A 20,686-nucleotide genomic window follows, 5' to 3' on the forward strand; every position below is an offset into this window, starting at 1 on the left:
GGATTTATGTTCTTTTCTAGAATGTGTAGCTATAGAAATGTTCTGTATGTTTTAAGAGTGTATGTAACACATTTGCAGAGTTATGTGGGGAAAGGAGGTTAAAAAAGTAACAGGCTTTTCTATTACAGGAAAAGAAGTTAGCTTAGATCCACACAATATCCTCATCTATAAATTGAAGAGAGATGGGTTTGAGAAGTGGACTATTTGGTAGATAAGGGATTGGCTGGATGGCTGCAACCAGAGAGTTGTGGTCAACAGCTCTATGCCCAGTTGGAGGCCAGTGAAAAGTGGTGTCCCTCAGGGCTCTGTCTTAGGACCGGTGATGTTTGGTATCTTTATCAATGACATAGACATTGGGATCCATTGCACCGTCAGCAAGTTTGTAAATGACACCAAGCTGAGTAGGTGCAGTTGATAGAACAGAAGAAAGGGATGCCATCCAAAGGGAGCTGGACAGGCTTGAAAAGTGGGCCCATGTGAACATAATGAGGTTCCACAAGTTCAGGTGCAAGGTGTTGCACCTGGGTTGGTGCAATCCCAGACATGAGTAGAGACAGAATGGGAGAACTCATTGAGAGCAGCCCTGCAAAGAAGAACTTAGGGGTTCTGGTGGACAAAAAGCTTGACATGAGCCAGCAATGTGCACTTTCAGCCCAGAAGGCCCTTTGCATCCTGGGCTGCATCAACAGAGGCATGGCCAACAGGTTGAGGGAGGTGATAGTCCCCCTCTACTCTGTCCTCATGAGGCCCCACTTCTTGGAGTACTACATCCAGGTCTGGGACTCCCAACATAAGAAGGACGTGAACCTGTTGGAGCAAGTCCAGAGGAAGTCCTCGAAGATGGTCAGAGAGCTTAAGCACTCTTTCTATGAAGAAAGGCTGAGGGAGGTGGGGATGTTCAGCCAGGAGTTAGAGTAGGCACTGGGGAGACCTCACTGTGGCCTTTCACTACTTAAAAGGGGTTTATAAAAAGAAATGGAAATTGACATTTTACATGGGCAGATGATGATAGGACAAGGGGGAATGGTTTTATATTAGAAGAGGAGAGATTTAGATTAGGTGTTAGGAGGAAATTCTTCGCTTAGAGGGTGGTGAAGCACTAGGACAGGTTGCACAGAGAAGTAGTGGATGCCTCATTCCTGGAAGTGGTCGGTTTCAGGTTGGATGGGTCTCTGGGCAACCTGATCTAGCAGGTGGCATCCCTGCACATTGCATTGGGGTTGGAACTAAATGATCTTTAAGGTCCCTTACAACCCAAGCCATTCTATGATAAAATTCTATGATTATTTTCAGCTGTCCATGTAAAAAGCATGAGAATCATTTAGGTTGGAAAAGACCTCTAAGATCATCAAGTCCAAACATTAACCCAGCACTGTCACATCTACCACTAAAAGAGGTTACAGGAGACAGAGCTGTGGGGAAGGAAGTAAATATAGTCACTAAAAGTGCTTTCACTTAAAGAACTAGAATACTTATAATGCAGAATAAAACTTTTACCTGTTTATAAAACTAATCTGAGGGCAGCAGTCTACATTTTATTATTAGTTGCATTTTATTGCCTAGGCAGACAGAATCTCTGCTCAAATCACAACCCTCCCCCCATCATTGTACAAAATAACATTAGTTTTACTAATGTTAATTAGTTTCACTGTTGTACAAAAGCAACAGTAAATTAAGTTTGTACTTCTTTTCTATTTCAATCCAGTGAAAACCACAAACACTTAGCAAAGTTAATGTTTTGTTAATTCTTAGCTGATTACGAGGCCTACATAAAATCGCAACAAGAATTGATGTACCAAACTCAAGTGGCTGCATATGTACAGGAACCTAAAGTGGCTGAGGTAGCCCCACCTATTTCATATGGTGACTTTGAAAAAGAATATGAAAAAGAACAAGCCCTAATTAGGAAGAAAATGGCAAAAGATACCACGGTGGTCAGAACTTTTGTGGAAGATGAGGTATGTCTACCACTCCATGCTCATTTTGTATCCTGATGAAAAGAACTGTTTGAAATCTTTTTTAATTTTACCAGTACAAGTCATTTCTTTTCAAGGGCATTACCTGACATATGGAACTAATGGTCTTGCTTTTTTGTACAGGAATTCCATATTTCTTCTTTTGAAGAAAGACTTATCAAGGAAATTGAACTCAGAATTATTAAGACCACCTTAGATGAACTCCTCGAGGAAGATGGAGAGGAGATGATGGTTGATATTTCTGAATCTGAAGCTATTGAGGCAGGATTTGATTTAAGATTAAAGAATTACAGAACCTTTGAAGGCACGGGAGTTACTTTCCATTGCAAGACAACCGGATATCCATTGCCAAAGGTACTCCAAACCTGTATGACATTTTTGTATTTAAAAAACCCTCTGGTGCTCTACTTGAAAACACCCTTAACCATCTCACTGTCATAAATTCTACATTCTACACAGAAAATGGCAAATCTCAAAAGAAATGCCATCTTTTGTTTTGATATCAGGCTGAATTTTTCATTTGTCCCTTAATACAGCAGTGTTAGATTGGTTAGCTATTTCAAAGGTACATTAGGTTTAACAGTTAAGTAGGTCTTGCTTCTGAATTTCTGTGAGTTAGCACTCACAAGTGGGGAGCACAGTAACAAGTCTGGTCTAGGTCACTTTGCTCTCCCTCAAAAAAAAGGCTTTATTTCTGTTTCTAGCTCAAGAATATCAAAATTTATGTTTCAGGCTACTGTGGAAACATATTACTTTAGTCTAACATTTTTACTTAAACTAAGAAAATGTTAATACCTCTAGAGCAACAATGCATCAGCTGAAAAATAGAACGTTGTAATTGTTGTATGTATGGGCCATTACTGGATATTTGTCTTTAGCAGGGTTCACTTAGCATTCCTGTTTCTTTCCATGCAGATTGCATGGTACAAAGATGGTAAGCGCATAAGGCACGGAGAGCACTACCACATGGAAGTTCTGCAAGACGGCAGTGCCAGTCTGCGTTTGCCTGTTGTTTTACCTGAAGACGAAGGAATTTATACTGTCTTTGCCAGTAATATGAAAGGAAATGCCATTTGCTCAGCAAAGCTCTATGTTGAGCCAGTTGCACCCACGGCAACTCCAGGTTATATGCCAGGACCAGAAATTATGAGAAGATATAGGTAGGTACACACTAATACACATTTCTTGAGACTTCACTCTTCTGCAATAAAGACTGTCCAAAACCTCATTATACAGAGGCTAAACCACTTAGGTTATCAAAGCTTGCATACTTCTGGAGAGGTTCTAAATGCTGTTTTCATGGCTTGCACTGATTTATGTGCCAAGTTAATGTCTGATTTGCCTTCTTAGTGAGCACTGCAGTTCCCAGAGTACTATCTTTCACATGCATATCCAGCCACGGTGTCAGATTTACAACCTCAATAGCCATGTCTTTCTTAAAGTGGTTATGTTTCAGAAAGAAAAAAAAAAAAAAAAAAAAAAAAAAAAAAAAAAAGAAAAGAATTGTATTTGGAAGTTTAGTACTGTATGCAACTCTTATTTTCCACTCTTGAAACAGCTGTATTTCTATAACAGAAAAAATCCAATGATGCCATATTCTATCTAAATATACATATATGCACACACATGCAAAAAGCATACACTGGATTACATCTGTGTCTGTACAGTATCTGAAAAAAATAAATTTCACTGACTGTGGTGTATCCTAATACGATTTGTCCATATAAATTGCTGTCAAAAAGAAAGAAAACTGACTACACAATTTCTCACATAGATAAATTTAAACACTTTAAAATATCTTGTTAAAGGCAAAATTTGAGCTTTGATTATCATGTCAGCCCATTGCTACATAACAGTGCCATATCTTTTCTAATCCTTCCAGATCTATTTCTCCACGCTCTCCAAGCCGTTCTCCTGCCCGCAGCTCTCCTTCTCGTTCTCCTGCCCGCAGATTAGAAGAAACTGATGAAGGACAATTAGAGAGACTATATAAGCCAGTTTTTGTGCTGAAACCTACATCATTCAAATGCTCACAAGGGCAGACAGCAAGATTTGACTTAAAAGTTGTTGGCAGACCTATGCCAGAGACATACTGGTTCCATAATGGTACATCAGTTTCATTTTCATCAAAGAATAATTTAAAAAAATAATCTTATGAGAATTTTACATCTTGTTGGGACACATTCTGAGTGCATTCTTTTTTGTTCATTTGTTTCTGCAGGCCAACAAGTGGTTAATGATTACACCCATAAAATAGTGATAAAAGAAGATGGCACCCAGTCATTGATCATTGTTCCTGCTATGCCCGAAGACTCTGGTGAATGGGCTGTAATTGCTCAGAACAGGGCAGGCAAAGCTTCAGTATCAATGACATTGACTGTGGAAGGTATCTACTGTGCATGCTATTTTTAGGTGGCTGGGCAATGTTTTCTATTAAAAAATGTAGTTATGTCAATTCCTCTTGTGGTAACCTTCCCTTGCTCTTTCAGCTAAGGAAGACCTAGTCAGACCACACTTTGTGGAAAGGCTGAAAAATGTTAGTGTAAAAGAGGGCTCTAGACTGGAGATGGCTGTGAAAGCTACTGGTAACCCTAATCCTGACATTGTATGGCTGAAGAACAGTGACATCATTGTACCTCATAAATATCCCAAAATAAAGTAAGCAGTTGTGGTTTTTGTTGGTTGGTTGGTTGGTTGGTTGGTTTTGTTTGTAATAGTAAAGGAGTTAATAATCAGTCATGTAAAGCACTGATTTCTCAGTACTCTGCAGGCAAAACTGCCATTGAATTCAAGGCTTCATATTATCATCGTTTTCTGCTTGATTTGTAGGCATTGAACTCATAAACATGAATAAATGTAAGCAGCATTTTTGCTTACAAAAAATTGCTCCAGTGAGTTGCCTTTGGAAGCTTTGATCTCATTTTCGAGAAGTGCAAAAATGAGTAACAAAAAAGTGCAAAAATGGATAACAATGAAGTGCTAAATTTTTTTTTATAAATTGTTTTAATATTTCAGGATTGAAGGAACAAAAGGGGCCGCTGCCCTTAAAATTGAATCTACTGCCAGGCAAGATGCTGCATGGTATACAGCTACTGCTATCAATAAAGCTGGGCGGGACACTACTCGGTGCAAAGTAAATGTTGAAGTTGAACATGCCGAACCAGAACCAGAAAGGAGGTTAATCATTCCAAAAGGGACCTACAAAGCCAAGGAAATTGCTGCACCAGAGTTAGAGCCTCTCCATTTGCGTTATGGTCAAGAGCAATGGGAGGAGGGGGATCTTTATGACAAAGAAAAACAACAGAAACCTTTTTTTAAGAAGAAGCTCACATCGTTAAGACTCAAGCAATTTGGACCAGCACACTTTGAGTGCAGGCTTACACCAATTGGTGATCCAACCATGGTGGTGGAATGGTTGCATGATGGCAAACCCTTAGAAGCGGCTAACAGGCTCCGCATGATCAATGAGTTTGGGTACTGTAGCCTGGACTATGGAGTAGCCTATTCTAGAGATAGTGGTGTGATCACTTGCAGGGCAACTAACAAATATGGTACAGATCATACATCTGCTACCCTTATTGTGAAGGATGAGAAAAGCCTTGTGGAAGAATCCCAGTTGCCAGAAGGCAGAAGGGGACTGCAGCGAATTGAAGAGTTAGAAAGAATGGCACATGAAGGTGCTCTTCCTGCAGTTGCAGTGGATCAAAAGGAAAAACAAAAACCAGAAATTGTTTTGGTTCCTGAGCCTGCAAGAGTCCTGGAAGGTGAAACAGCTCGATTCCGCTGCCGTGTGACTGGTTATCCTCTACCCAAGGTCAACTGGTACCTCAATGGACAGCTCATTCGTAAGAGCAAAAGGTTTAGACTCCGTTATGATGGGATTTACTACCTGGATATTGTAGACTGCAAATCATATGACACAGGAGAGGTGAAAGTCACTGCAGAGAATCCAGAAGGCTTTATTGAACATAAGGTGAGAGTTGAGATCCAGCAGAGGGAAGACTTCAGATCAGTTCTTCGTCGGGCTCCTGAACCCAAACATGAACCTGTAGTGACAGAGCCTGGAAAACTTCTCTTTGAGGTACAGAAGGTAGACAAACCTGCAGAGACAACAACCAAAGAGGTGGTGAAGCTTAAAAGGGCTGAAAGAATCACTCATGAGAAACTTTCAGAGGAATCTGAGGAGCTACGCAGTAAATTCAAGAGAAGGACAGAAGAGGGCTATTACGAAGCCATCACTGCTGTGGAACTTAAGTCTCGCAAAAAAGATGAATCATATGAGGAAATGTTAAAAAAGACAAAAGAAGAACTTCTTCACTGGACCAAAGAGATCCCAGAGGAAGAGAAGAAAGCACTTCCTCCTGAAGGCAAAGTCACCATTCCAACATTCAAACCAGAGAAGGTTGAGCTTAGTCCAAGCATGGAGGCTCCCAAGATATTTGAACGAATTCAAAGCCAGACTGTAGCCCAGGGGTCAGATGCCCACTTCCGTGTGAGAGTGGTGGGGAAACCAGACCCTGAGTGCCAATGGTTCAAAAATGGTGTGCAGATTGAAAGGACTGATCGCGTGTATTGGTACTGGCCTGAAGATAATGTTTGTGAACTGGTCATCAGAGATGTGACTTCTGATGATTCTGCCAGCATCATGGTGAAAGCAGTCAATATAGCTGGTGAAACTTCTAGCCACGCTTTCCTGTTAGTACAAGGTAATTTTAAATCTCTTACTTTTATTCTGCTGCCTCTCATAGTGCCTATTATATTTAAGTTTACATGGCCACTGCGCTGTTGATTAATTGCATATTGTTTTGCAGCCAAACAGTTAATTAGCTTCACCCAGAAGTTACAAGATATTGTTGCTAAAGAGAGGGACTCCATGGCAACATTTGAATGTGAGACATCAGAACCTTTTGTCAAAGTGAAATGGTTTAAGGATGGAATTGAGATTCATTCTGGAGACAAATACAGGATGCACTCAGACCGAAAGGCTCACTTTCTTTCTGTACTAGCTATTGAAGTGTCTGATGCTGATGACTACAGCTGTGCACTGGTAGAAGATGAATCCATAAAAACTACTGCAAAGCTTAATGTTGAAGGTAAGAAGCACACAGCTCCATACCATGGAGTACTTTTAAAGTGAAATCTGCTTCAGGAAGAAATAAAACAATTTAGACTACTGTCTGATGCATGAAGTGTTCAAGCTACTTTCATAGTTTTGAAATCCGGTATTAAAGTTCATATATATATTCATGTAAAGTGGTTACATTTTGTGTATATATATGTATTTCCTTAGGCTCAGTTTCGTAAGAAATGTTTTCATCATGGGTATCTAATCAAGCTCATTCAGGAACGTAATTATTTTTACCTGTAGGTGCTGTGGTTGAGTTTATTAAAGAACTTGAAGATGTTGAAGTCCCAGAGTCCTTCTCAGGTGAACTTGAATGTGAGGTTTCCCCAGAAGATGTTGAGGGAAAATGGTATCATGGTGATATTGAACTCACTTCTAATCATAAATATGTGATTGCATCCCGCCGTGGTCGGCAAATCCTCACTATTAAAGATGTTAATAAAGATGATCAGGGAGAGTATAGCTTTGTTGTTGACGGGAAAAGAACTCACTGCAAGCTAAAGATGAAGCGTAAGTATTTCTAATATTTATATCATCTATATTAATATGTTTTATATTATGTATTGTTATATCTCACACTCTCTTAATATTCAATATTCTGCTTATCTATTTTGAGGATTAATTAATTTCATTTCATTCCATAGCTCGTCCCATGATTATTCTTCAAGGACTTACTGATCAAAAAGTGTGTGAGGGAGATATTGTGCAACTTGAAGTTAAAGTCTCTCTAGAAAATGCGGAAGGTGTCTGGATGAAAGATGGACATGAAATTCAATCAAGTGATCGCATTCATATTGTGTTGGATAAACAGTCTCATATGTTGTTGATAGAAGATGCAACAAAGGAAGATAGTGGAACTTACTCTTTTAGTGTTCCTGGTCTTGGTCTATCCACCACTGGACAGGTCACTGTGTACAGTAAGTCATTATCATGAATTTGATTTTGTGCTTGATTTTTTGAGTTCTTTATGATAACTCTTTAAAAGTATAGCTTTTTCATGATGTTTATGTTTGTGACTTGGCAGGTGTGGAAATAATAGTACCCCTCAAAGATGTTCATGTAGTTGAAGGAACAAAAGCTGTTCTTGAATGCAAAGTTTCAGCACCTGATGTATCTTCATCCAAATGGTACCTAAATGATCATCAGATAAAGCCTGATGAACGTGTACAAGCTGTGTGTAAAGGCACTAAACAGAGGCTAGTGATTACCAGAACCCATGCATCAGATGAAGGACATTACAAGTTGATGGTTGGCAAAGTTGAAACAAGTTGCAATGTCACCGTTGAAAGTAGGTTTTGTTTATGGTGCAATTATTTTTGAAATAATTTCTTTAAATACAAAGTAGTGGAAGAAACTAATATATTTGTAATGTGCTCTTTTCTGTAGAAATTCAGATTATCAGAGGTCTTCGTGACATCACTTGCACTGAAACACAGAATGTATCTTTTGAGGTCGAGCTTTCCCATTCGGGGATTGATGTAATTTGGCATTTCAAAGGGCAAGAGATCAAGGCTGGTCCTAAATATAAAATTGAAGCACATGGCAAAATCTACAAATTGACAGTGGTGAAAATGATGAAAGATGATGAAGGAGAATATGTATTTTATGCTGGAGAGAAGAAAACATCTGGAAAGCTGATAGTAGCGGGTTAGTAGGCTTGAAGTCCAAGATTCTTATTTTATTGTGATTTAGAAACAATGCTCAATGTACTGTAGTTTTTAAATGTAGCAGTTTTGTTATTTCTATACTTTCTTTGCCTTCATTTTATCGTTTATTCTGTTTTCCTTGATCTTCCCCTTATCTTTTCTAATCCATAAAATATGAATTCAACAGAGCTTTTGAGTAAGTGTTTATACATTTTGCTAAATCAGAATCATAGTAACAAACACTATAGTATGCTTTTGATAAAATTAATGTAAGAAAGAAGGTTTTTTTTTTTTTCTTAAATGTTTGGTGTGCCTGTGTTGATAGCAAAAATAGTAAGTTAGAATAACTAGGATAGAAGTAAGAAATATTTTTCATGACATTCAGGTCAGATTCTATTCTTGATTTTTCACAGAACTCAGTATGACTATGGGCACATTGAAAACTAGGGCAGAGAATTGTATTCAGAACCTGCTTTTCATGTGGTTGCATTTCTGTATAGGGGCAAGCTGAACAGATGTGCAACAGCAACAAATGTGCTTTTGCTTTCCAACAGGCGGTGCCATTTCAAAGCCTCTCACTGACCTGACGGTGGCTGAGTCCCAGAGAGCTATTTTTGAATGTGAGGTAGCAAATCCTGAATCGGATGGCCAGTGGCTAAAAAATGGTAAACCATTACCTATGACCGATCAGTACCGTGCTGAATCTGATGGTGTAAAGAGGAGGCTTAATATCCCTGCCACAAAACTAGATGATATGGGTGAATATAGCTATGAAATAGCAAGCTCAAAGACGTCTGCTAAACTCAAAGTTGAAGGTCAGTATTTAGTGGTTTTGTTTGTATAATAACTATCTGATGCCTTTAAGACAGTCTAGCATCACTCACTGTGTCTTAGATCAGGCCCTGAGATACAAACATATTTTATTTCATATTTTGAAAATAATTTTGTATTACGACACGCTTTGTGAGGTAGCAAAACTTACTGTATTTCAAACTGTCCATATTTGGAAGTTAGCATGATATTTTAATAAAAAGCATTTTATTTGTGGTACTGGCAGATAGAAATAATTGCTAGCATATCAAAATTGCTAACATATCAAATAAATAAAATTTGTTTCTCGTGGATAGTACAAGTAAATGTTCTTTTTTTGTGTTCCAAGCACATCACTTTGGTGGAAACTGTATAAATTAATATATACATAATAGATTTTAAAATGAAACACCGTAATTCCGTTTTATTAAGATTATTATATTTACTATAATTTTTAAATTTTGGTCTGTTTTATCAATATTTTATTTTTTTCCCAGCTGTTAAGATAAAGAAAACTCTAAAGAACTTGACTGTGACAGAAACACAAGAGGCAGTTTTCAGTGTGGAACTGACTCACCCTGATGTGAAAGGAGCTCTGTGGATTAAAAATGGTGTTGAACTTGAATCAAATGACAAATATGAAATTTCAGTGAAAGGAACTGTTCACACACTGAAAATCAAACACTGTGTTGTCACTGATGAGTCTGTTTATAGCTTTAAGCTTGGAAAAATAGGAGCAAATGCCAGACTTCATGTGGAAAGTAAGTCAATCTATTTTGAAAATTTGCTTTAATGTGTGGTTTGAAATACAAATCAAGCACATTGATGAATCTTGCTAACTTTCTTCCTTAAGCTGTCAAGATCATCAAAAAACCAAAGGATGTGACTGCTTTGGAAAATGCTGTTGTCTCCTTTGAACTAAGTGTATCCCATGATACGGTACCAGTCCGGTGGTTCCACAAAAATGTTGAGCTTAAACAAAGTGATAAATACAAGATGATCTCTCAAAGGAAAGTTCACAAGCTGATGCTGCATAACATATCTCCTGATGATGCTGGAGAATATACAGCTCTTGTTGGACAACTTGAGTGTAAAGCTAAGCTGTTTGTGGAAAGTAAGTATTTTAAGTTTGTAAGAAAGTAATTATATGAGTTGCTATACCAACTCATATAGAACAACTCGATCTCACACTTCATAGACTTTACTCTTGTTTTTTGCTGTCTTGCACACATACTGACTTTTAAAAAATACTTTTATTCTTTTCCTTTTTTTTTTCTTTTTTTTAACTCACAGCCATACACATCACAAAGACCATGAAAAATATTGAGATCCCTGAGACCAAAACTGCCTCTTTTCAGTGTGAAGTTTCTCATTTCAATGTACCTGCTGTCTGGTTGAAAAATGGTGTGGAGATTGAAATGAGTGAGAAGTTCAAAATAGTGGTCCAGGGGAAACTCCATCAGCTGAACATCATGAACACAAGCAGTGAAGATTCTGCAGAATACACATTTGTCTGTGGAAATGACAGAGTCAGTGCAACTCTGACTGTAAAACGTATGTGAATATTAAATTAACCAGAATATTTTACAGTTAGCAATAATAGAATTTATTTTAATATAGGTACTTGGTACGATTCAGACAAAAACAGCAGTCTTGTGAAGATATTTTCAAATAACTGTATGCCACATAAGTTACATTTTAAAAAGAGATATAGAAGCTGTGCGCTTGAAAGTCAGGTCCTTGATCCTTCTGTTTATACCAACATCCCTAAGCACCAGGTCACTATAGGAGACAGATTTGGGATTCCTATGTCATTCAGAAGCTTTAGGAAATTTAACTGCAGTATTGATTCTGGACACAGAGACTCAGGCTTTCATTTTCATATTTCCAAAAATCGGGATCTGTCTAAAAGAATTTTAAACATCTCTAAGTTAAAGTGTGTTTAGAACAAAACAAAACAAAACCCCAAACCCTAAACCAGGTTCATTTCTTTTCTTTTAGCTATCCTAATTACCTCCATGCTGAAGGACATCAATGCTGAAGAGAAAGATACAATAACATTTGAAGTTACCGTTAACTATGAAGGTATCTCATATAAATGGCTCAAGAATGGGGTAGAAATAAAATCAACTGACAAATGCCAGATACGAACAAAGAAGCTCACGCACTCCCTCTCAATAAGGAATGTGCATTTTGGTGACGCTGCAGAATACACTTTTGTTGCTGGAAAAGCAGCTTCATCAGCGACTTTATATGTGGAAGGTATTTGCTCTCTTGATTTGTATATTTAGTGGCTTACAGTGACTTAAATAGAAGTATGGCTCTCATTCTATTCCACCCTCCCACAGCTCGTCACATTGAATTTAGGAAACATATTAAAGACATTAAGGTTGTGGAGAAGAAGAGGGCTATTTTTGAATGTGAGATTTCAGAACCTGACATTCAGGTTCAGTGGATGAAGGATGGACAAGAACTTCAGATTGGTGACAGGTAAATGATTGCTACTACACCATATAGCCTTTTGTTATATATTCTCTCCCAGGAAATAACTTGTTCACTTTCTTTTCTGATTTCCTTAGGATGAAAATTCAGCGTGAGAGATACGTCCACCGTCTCATCATTCCTTCCACAAGAATGTCTGATGCTGGTCAGTACACTGTAGTAGCAGGTGGAAACACATCCAGTGCCAATTTGTTAGTGGAAGGTCGTGACATTCGTATCAGAAGCATCCGTAAAGACATTCAGGTACAGCATACATAGGAGAATAAATATTTCATAACTTTATCATTCTACTCAAATAATCATGCAAAGGAAGAGCAACAATATCTAACCTGCAAATGTCATAGCAGGACAAACTGTAAATGTAAGGTCAGAGCATTCCTCTAGGAAGGTTTGGTGAAGTGTGAGACCATCTGTAAATACAAATGCTATTTGTAATATTTCTAATACTTGTTCTTAGGTCATTGAGAGACAAAGAGCTGAAATTGAATTTGAAGTTAATGAAGATGACATTGAACCACAGTGGTACAAGGATGGTATTGAGATCAACTTCCAGTATGAGGAAAGATACAATTATGTAGTGGAACGGAGAGTTCATCGAATGAGCATCTTTGAAACCACTTACTCCGATGCTGGAGAATATACTTTTGTTGCAGGACGTAATAGGAGTTCTGTTATTCTCTATGTGAATGGTACGTATATCCAAAACAAATACTTTGACTGCATTTATTACCCTTAATTTTTCTGATATTTATATAGCTTTTCTCAAACTCTAACCTTGGAAATAAAAAAATAAATCCAAAGGGAATTTTATCTATGGAACACTGCCAGAATCCTCATGTACCTGGATGTTTCTTGCTCTACTGAAATCGCTGTTTAGCTGCTGAAAGTGCAGTGACATTTCTTTTTCCCTCTGTATTTGTTTAGACCGGGAAATTCTGAAGTCCAAATAAAACTAATTTGCTCATATGGACAAATACACCTTGACAGAGAGGGACCAACCAAACAGTCATTGGAGGCATTTTGCCAAAAAACACTTATTTTAATGCAGCTAGTTCTGTTAAGGCAGTTGCTTATCATTCTTGCTTCTACCAAGGGCAGATTTTCATGTGCAAGCAAGGCTGGGAACAACAAGATTAAAATTGGAAATTTCCTTGCTAATATTTTTGAAGCCTCAGTAAATATAATTAATAAGATTTTTCTGTCTTTTTCTCCCTCTCCCTCCTCCCCTTCCCCTTGCCTCCCAATTTGCAGCTCCAGAGCCACCCCAGATTATTCAGGAGCTAGAGCCAACCACTGTGGAGTCTGGTAAACCTGCCCGCTTCAGTGCTATGATATCAGGCAAACCCCAGCCCAAAATTTCCTGGTACAAAGACGATCAACAGCTTTCTCCAGGTTTCAAATGCAAATTTCTTCATGATGCACAAGAATATACTCTATTGCTGATCGAGACTTTCCCTGAAGATTCAGCAGTGTACACCTGTGAAGCAAAAAATGACTATGGAGTTGCTACAACTTCAGCTTCACTTTCAGTGGAAAGTGAGTTTCCCATGCTCACATCGAGCATGTCTATGAAATGACATTGTCAGTAATCAGCTGTATCTGATCTTCATCTTGAAAAATGGCTTCCTTTTTCTTATCCTTTAGTCCCAGAAGTTGTTTCTCCTGAGCTAGAGGTGCCAGTGTATCCACCTGCTGTCATAATACCACTTCGTGATGCTGTTACATCTGAGGGACAATCTGCTCGTTTTCAGTGCAGAGTTACAGGGACAGGTGGGTTTAATGAAATACTGTACATCTTTTCATCTCTCAGAATTTTTCATCTTCAACTCAGAAAAAATGCTGCACTGTATGTGCTGAAATCAGTCTTTCCCTAGAGGTACAGTTGTCTGATATATACACACTGCAGATTGTTACTCATTGACAACTAGCTATTAAGCAAGTTATACATCACAGGGTGGTAGCAAGCATGGAAATTATATTCTGTCTTAAAAAATAAGTATTTCTGAAAAGAATAGCACATCTGATTAAAAAAAAAATGTCTTGGAGACTTCGGTGTTTCAAATGCTATCCGAAGTTGCAAAACTTTGTCACTGTAATAACATGCAGACTTTCTAAACAGAATATCAAGAGAGAAAACCATTATCCTGTTACATGAACATGGCAAAGTTTCTGATGTCACACAGCATTGCATCAATTATCTGAAGAAACAGACCAAAATTGTACTTTGATCATCCTATTATTGCTGAGCACTTCTACAAACTCTAAACTGCCACTGCATTATTTTCCTAGCTTTAAAAGGATTTCTGTTTACTCATTGTCTTTTTAAGTGTAGAATTTTCCTTAAATATGTTTTCTACTTTTAAGTAAATAGGATATCATCTTAAAATTTAAATAATTCCAAGTTAATTAAAAACCAAATCAAACTACATTTCTTCACTTCAGCAAATGGTCTTGAGTATGATTAGTAATAAAATATTCACATGGTAAAGTGTAGAATAAGATCTAGGTCCAATCCCAAAGAATTTGCAATTTTAAAAGGTAAAAAACATTCCAACTTTAGAAATAATCTTGAGTGATATCTGTGTAAAAATCCACAATAAATTGTTAGCACATGTGTGTGTAGATATGTATATATAGATATATATATATACAGACAAATATATAAAAGTTGCATTTCCATCACTTAAAGTCAAAATTCAGTTTTGATATGCTTCTCCCTTTAAAAAGGCTGGACAAATCTATTTCTGCCATAAAAGTGATGATAAACTCAGAAAATACATATTCGAAAGACTGGCCTGCCCCCTATGCTAAGCACGCTGGTTTAACTTTTTTTGAAAGAACCATATTTATGTAAATGTTGCAGTTTTATTTACAGCACAGAGCATAAGGAACCTTTCATCTAAGTCCCCTTTATTGAATACCCAAATGGATTTGAATACCGCTCACTTGTGTTATGAAAAATGTTTCTATTACCTTAAGTAATACACTATTTAAAAACATTGTTTAAGGTTGCACGCTGCAGCTGGCTATTGAAAACACTGCCTTTTTCTTCTAATGACAGTAATCACACTATTTGTGTGGAAAAAAAAAAAAGATTCATAATATAATACAGTGACAGGTAAAGAAGCACACTTAAAGTCAGGCTTCATTCCTTTTCTTTTCCAAGTGTATGAAATCTACAGAAGTAATACTTCTTATTTAGGACTGTTACAAAGAATCAAAGACAGGATCTTTCTGGAGAAATATGATCTGTAAAACTTAAAATATTTATGATAAAAAGGCAATATATTGTCCTTCTTAGTAAAAAAAATGAAAAATGAAAAAAAATTAAAAATCCATTTTAATTTGTTCAAACAGTTCAGCCTAACCTAGTGATTTTATAACCTGTTTAATCAGGCAATTGTAGCATAATCCCTTTTAAAAAATGTGACTTTCACTAATTTTAGCAGTAGAAAAATATTTTTAAATTTATACTTTAAGAGAGGAAAGGGAAAAAATGATTTTTATTCAGGACTATAGCCGCACTAGAATAAGTTTTCCCATACAAATATTTTCAGGGTAGAAATCAAAACTTAAAAACTACGTAGGCCATTTTCCAGTGATCATATGTTATCAGAGTAATGCAAGGCATATTCAAACTGATACTTGAGATAAAGATTGAGATTTCTCTCACAAATAGAAATATAAAAATAGTATTTATTTACAAGTCTCATATCATAACTTACAGATTTATTTTTTTTCTTTCTGTTGGTTGAGCAGATCTGAAAGTCTCTTGGTATAGCAAAGACAAAGAGATCAAGCCATCACGTTTCTTTAGGATGACTCAGTTTGAAGACACTTACCAGCTGGAGATTGCCGAAGCTTATCCAGAGGATGAAGGAATCTATACTTTTGTGGCTAGTAATTCTGTAGGCCAAGTGACAAGCACTGCCACATTGAAGTTAGAAGGTACAGTGTACAATTAAAGATGTCTTGTTTAGGTCATGTTCCAATACTAATCTTAATATACACTGATGATATGTGAGTCATTGTCTGTTGTCTTTTAACTCAACTAATTGCTACCGTTTACAATGTCCACAACATACACGTTATGCAAAGGAAAAAGTATTTCACAATTTTGCAATGTTCCATTCACATGACCTTTTCTTTCTCTCCAGTATTATAGTCTGGCATGCACCAAACATCGTAGTAATCTTCTCTCTAATGGAAGTGCTTTGTTTACACATTCTTGCTTTTGATTGTGAGGAGGACCTAAGAAGAGATTTTGTGTAAAATATATTGCTTTGAAAATTTTGAAAACATGTTAAATAAGGATGTGTAGTAGCCTTGGGAAGCTGAAAAGATATAGTTCACATTGATACATAGATTGGTTTGGGTTGGAAGGGACCTTAAAATCATCTAGAAATACAAATTGATGAAACATTCATCAGAGTTTTAGAGCATAAATATTGTTGGGAGAATCTGATATTTAAATTTTGTATTGTCCTTGATATTACTTAACCATAAACATTTTCTTTTTCTTTTTTCTTTTTCTTTTTTTTTTTTGCAACAGATTTTTTAAATGATGCGTTAGAATAATTAATGCTGTTAAGTTGCAAGTAAGAAAAAAAATCTTGAAAGAGAAAACAGCGTAGAGTAAGAAATTAAAAGTTGGCATGCTTCTTTTCAGGATTTAAAAAGGTTGAAGAACTTACAACAAAGTCCCATTGGCATGTTTCTTCATCTATTTCACTTAAGGAGGAATCTATTGGCCAAAGGCCCACCTTTATCCAGCCTATTTCAAGCTGCAGGGTGTGCAGTGGGGAAACAGTCAGATTTCAAGCTAGAGTCTCTGGCATACCCAAACCAGAAATCCAGTGGTTTCATAATCAGCACCTCATGTTACCAACAAAAGACTTAGTTTTCCACTTTGATGAGTCTACAGGTGCAGCTATGCTCATAATAGTAGATGCTTTCTTAGAGCATTCTGGCCAATACTCTTGCAAGGCAAGAAATAGTGCTGGAGAAACAACTTGTACAGCTACACTTACAGTGACTGAAGAAGGTAAAGCCCCATTTTTATTTCAAAGGGATTCAGTTTGTTGTATACCACTCTTTTACAATGTTACTAATGTTCTTTCCTCATTTCACACCTTTTCTTTAGCAGCTAATGTTATTAGTACCTACTATCTGTAACCCAGCCACTCTCATTTCTTCTGTTTAAACTATAACATATTTGAAGATTTGCAAATTTCTATCTTGATGTAGATCAAGAAATAGAATCATTTTACTGAAGGAGTTCAGATTTTTAAAAATGGAATTAAGTAATGGCTGTAGCATTGACTTGAGGTATTTTGCATTATCATGTAGAAAAGAAAAAGAAAATACCTCCTTTAAAAGTTCCATACTAAGCTATCTAATACTGAAATTCACAAGTGAAAGAAGAAACAAGCATCAACTGTGTATCAACTGCATGACTAGACTAGGCATCATTTGTCATTCACATTTGTGAATAGATATTCTTTCTGTCAAGAGCATAGTACATCTGGCATGCTGAGTTTTCAAGTGAAGATCACTCATTTTCATCCTCCGTGCTGTATGATTTTGTTCACATCATGGCCCAGTAAAGTTCTTTAGATACTAATATTGTTATTTCTTGTTACTTGATTACACAGTGCAAGCCCTAGATAGGAAAAGTTCTGGGAAAGATGTAAAAGATTCTATGCGGTCGCAGGCTCTATCAGAACTTCATGTTGCTCCTTTCACAAAGAAGAACATTAAAGCTTTTCAAAAAGAATTTAAATCAGTGCAACAACCATCACAGGAATTGAGTGTACAGGTTTTTGAAAGCATATCTGAAAGTTTGACCATGAAAGCTACGTCACTTGAAGAAACAGAAGCCATGCACACAACAATCCTTTCCCAAACATCTCAGGACACCAGAATCTCTATGGCCACTGCTCAGGAACTGAAAGATGTTCCTCCAAAGATTCTTCTGCAACTCAGAGACTTAACTGTGAAATCTGGTGACATTGCTCAGTTCATATGTGCCTTAGAAAATGAATTCTTCTCCGAGTTTCTTTGGGCTCATGAAGGTGAAAGGATAGAAGTGTCTGAAAAACTGAAGATATCACAAAATGGAAGTGTCCTACTGCTGACGATCTTAAATGCCCAGCTGACAGATCAAGGACTGTACAGTTGTACTGTATATAATGATCACGGAGGGACAACAACTACTGCAATACTAACAGTCAAAGGTGGTTATCTGACTTTAAAAATTATGACTTACCTTTTGTAACTTCATTATCACAGCCTATAGCTCACTAATATTTCTTTAATTATCAGCATTTAATTGAGAAAGCTCTAGTAATAATTCTTTGGGCTCCCACACGCACATAACTTTATGGCTCTATTCATAAGTGTTGTAACTTCACGCTTCTTCCCAGTACGTAACAGAAGTCTGTGGCTTTTTATTCCTCATATTCTTCATGATATGCAATGAGATGTAAAGTAGAACAGGCTGGTAGGAAATTTTGCATTTTGAGAATTCCTGAAGATGGAGTTTAAGGGATATAGGGGTGTCAGGTAAGCAATATTAAACTACGTCCCTGGTCATTTCAGATTGTAGGGGTCCCACTTGATTCGCATTCATCAGGATTGTAATTTGCTTGAAAGGATTAATGGGTGCAGGTTCTGTATGACTGCACTAATGGATTGTCTTCTTCCTTTCACTTGCCCTGATCTAAGTATTTATTTTTGCCAAGGCTCCTTTCCCTTCTTCCTGACATCATCATATTAAAATGTTAGTTGGGTTACTAGTGAAAACTCAAAAATGTATTATCACTACAATAGACAGGTTATAGTATTTCTGAGCTTGAAGGAATCAAGAGCAGAAAAGTAATGAAGAAATTATTGATGCAGTGACATTGATTTGACTCTTACATGCTGACATTTCTTTATTCATTGCTGAGTTGTGCGTAGTAGTTTACATAATTTTCTGCTGCTACTTTTCTGCAGCTACTTCCGCTGTTACATTGAAGCTCTAAAAAATTGAGGATAGGTGTGTATTAGGCCTTATGGACCAAATCTTGGTCCCATGAAAGTCATATAGACTCAACAGGGACCTCAGCCCAGCAGGAAAAAAGCTCTTAAATGTGTGATCAGTCATATTTAATAGCCTTATGACACTAACGTGTTAGACATTCTTTTCAGTACTAATTAATGCTTGTTTTTCTTCCCCGCCTAAATATAAGGATGCTTTTTATTCCTGCAAAACATCTGACCTAATCCTTTTCCTAACTTTATTCTTACCTAGCTAAAGAAGCACAAGCCAAAGCAGTAACAAAAATTACCCTTGAATCAGATACTAAAAGCTTTAAAGCAGCCAAAGATTGTCAGTTTAAAGCATCTGAAGTTAAACAAGAATCATCCAAGAAAACCTCAAGCTTATTTATATCTACCTCCCAAAGACTACATGAAGCTGAGAAGCAAAGAAGCAGAGTCTACTATCCTGATGTTGTGCCATGGGAAGACATTGCAGAAACTGATGCCAGAGCACCAAAGTTTCTTGAAACTCTGCCTTCAGAAACCATTGTAAAAGAAGGAGATGATGTTTTACTCTTTTGTGTAATGAAGGGCGTGCCTACACCTTGTGTGCTCTGGCTGTGCAATCAGCTAATAGTTGAGGAGTCTGCACTGTGTTCCTTAAAACATGATGGGCCACTGTGCAGTTTAAGATTGTTGAAAGTTGGTCAGAACCACAAGGGTATATACAAGTGCAGAATAGTTAATCCTGCAGGACAAGCCGAGTGCAGCACCCATCTGAGAGTGACAGGTTGGCAACTGCATGCTCCTTCCAAGTATCAATTCCTCTTTCATAACATCATTGCATTACAGTACATTCATTCCCTGGGAGATGATAAAGAACAAGAAACATCTCATAAGCCTGTGGGTTGCTGAATGTTTTCTTCAGGAATTTAAGGCATGATAAAGGCATGTTACAATAGAAACCTTCCCTCACCCTTCCAAAAAACAGAAGCAAATCTTGTAGAAAAGTATACATGGCAAACAAGTTTGAAAGCATTCAATTACTCTGTTCTCAAAGTTTATCAAGTATTTGAGTTGTTTGGCATGCATTTATGTGTATTTATGTGTGAATTTCTGTATCTTTGCAAGAGAGAGTGAATGTTTTTACTTCCTAAAATGTTGGCTGGTACATTTAGCAATTTTAGCTCAAAAAAATATGTTTTTTTTGTTTTGTTTTGTTTTGTTTTTCTAGCTCCTGAAAAAATTATTCATGAGAAGCTAGAGGAAGAGATTGAAATGGAAGTGAAAGGTACAGTCACTAATAATGTTACACTGAATAAGTAGTTACCAGTATTTAGTAACACTGAAAAGTATTTATCTGCTTCTGTGTAGTGTCTGATGGGGAAAAACAGACAAATTTTAAAGCATATTGGAACATGTTGCATGTTTGTTTTGATATGCAAAGGATTACCTGCTTTATAAAGTTATTTAAGTTTTAAATTGTTTAAAACTTCAAATTTATAATTTTGCAGCTATATTCTGAACTTTTACTTCATGCTTTGCAGCTATTCACAGAGCTTTTATTTGTTCAATTTCCTTTTGAATGCATGGAATAGTTTACT

General features: G+C 36.9%; 1 protein-coding gene across 1 annotated transcript in view; it reads left to right on the forward strand.

The window, feature by feature from the left end:
• TTN (titin) overlaps positions 1-20,686 on the forward strand; it is a 244,079-nt gene that overhangs the window by 19,489 nt on the left and 203,904 nt on the right. Inside the window, exons 21-44 of the mRNA XM_080599478.1 lie at positions 1,753-1,958; positions 2,100-2,330; positions 2,892-3,136; positions 3,859-4,082; positions 4,198-4,362; positions 4,466-4,634; positions 4,992-6,682; positions 6,788-7,069; positions 7,345-7,611; positions 7,746-8,018; positions 8,126-8,389; positions 8,488-8,748; positions 9,302-9,562; positions 10,055-10,318; positions 10,411-10,671; positions 10,851-11,111; positions 11,559-11,819; positions 11,906-12,047; positions 12,137-12,302; positions 12,517-12,748; positions 13,311-13,595; positions 13,704-13,829; positions 15,819-16,007; positions 20,317-20,373. Of these exons, the coding sequence (XP_080455604.1) occupies positions 1,753-1,958; positions 2,100-2,330; positions 2,892-3,136; positions 3,859-4,082; positions 4,198-4,362; positions 4,466-4,634; positions 4,992-6,682; positions 6,788-7,069; positions 7,345-7,611; positions 7,746-8,018; positions 8,126-8,389; positions 8,488-8,748; positions 9,302-9,562; positions 10,055-10,318; positions 10,411-10,671; positions 10,851-11,111; positions 11,559-11,819; positions 11,906-12,047; positions 12,137-12,302; positions 12,517-12,748; positions 13,311-13,595; positions 13,704-13,829; positions 15,819-16,007; positions 20,317-20,373 (6,783 nt within the window). The remainder of the gene's footprint in view (positions 1-1,752; positions 1,959-2,099; positions 2,331-2,891; positions 3,137-3,858; positions 4,083-4,197; positions 4,363-4,465; positions 4,635-4,991; positions 6,683-6,787; positions 7,070-7,344; positions 7,612-7,745; positions 8,019-8,125; positions 8,390-8,487; positions 8,749-9,301; positions 9,563-10,054; positions 10,319-10,410; positions 10,672-10,850; positions 11,112-11,558; positions 11,820-11,905; positions 12,048-12,136; positions 12,303-12,516; positions 12,749-13,310; positions 13,596-13,703; positions 13,830-15,818; positions 16,008-20,316; positions 20,374-20,686) is intronic.

This window comes from Anser brachyrhynchus (assembly GCF_964034855.1).
Source record: "Anser brachyrhynchus genome assembly, chromosome: 7".
NCBI lineage: Eukaryota > Metazoa > Chordata > Aves > Anseriformes > Anatidae > Anser > Anser brachyrhynchus.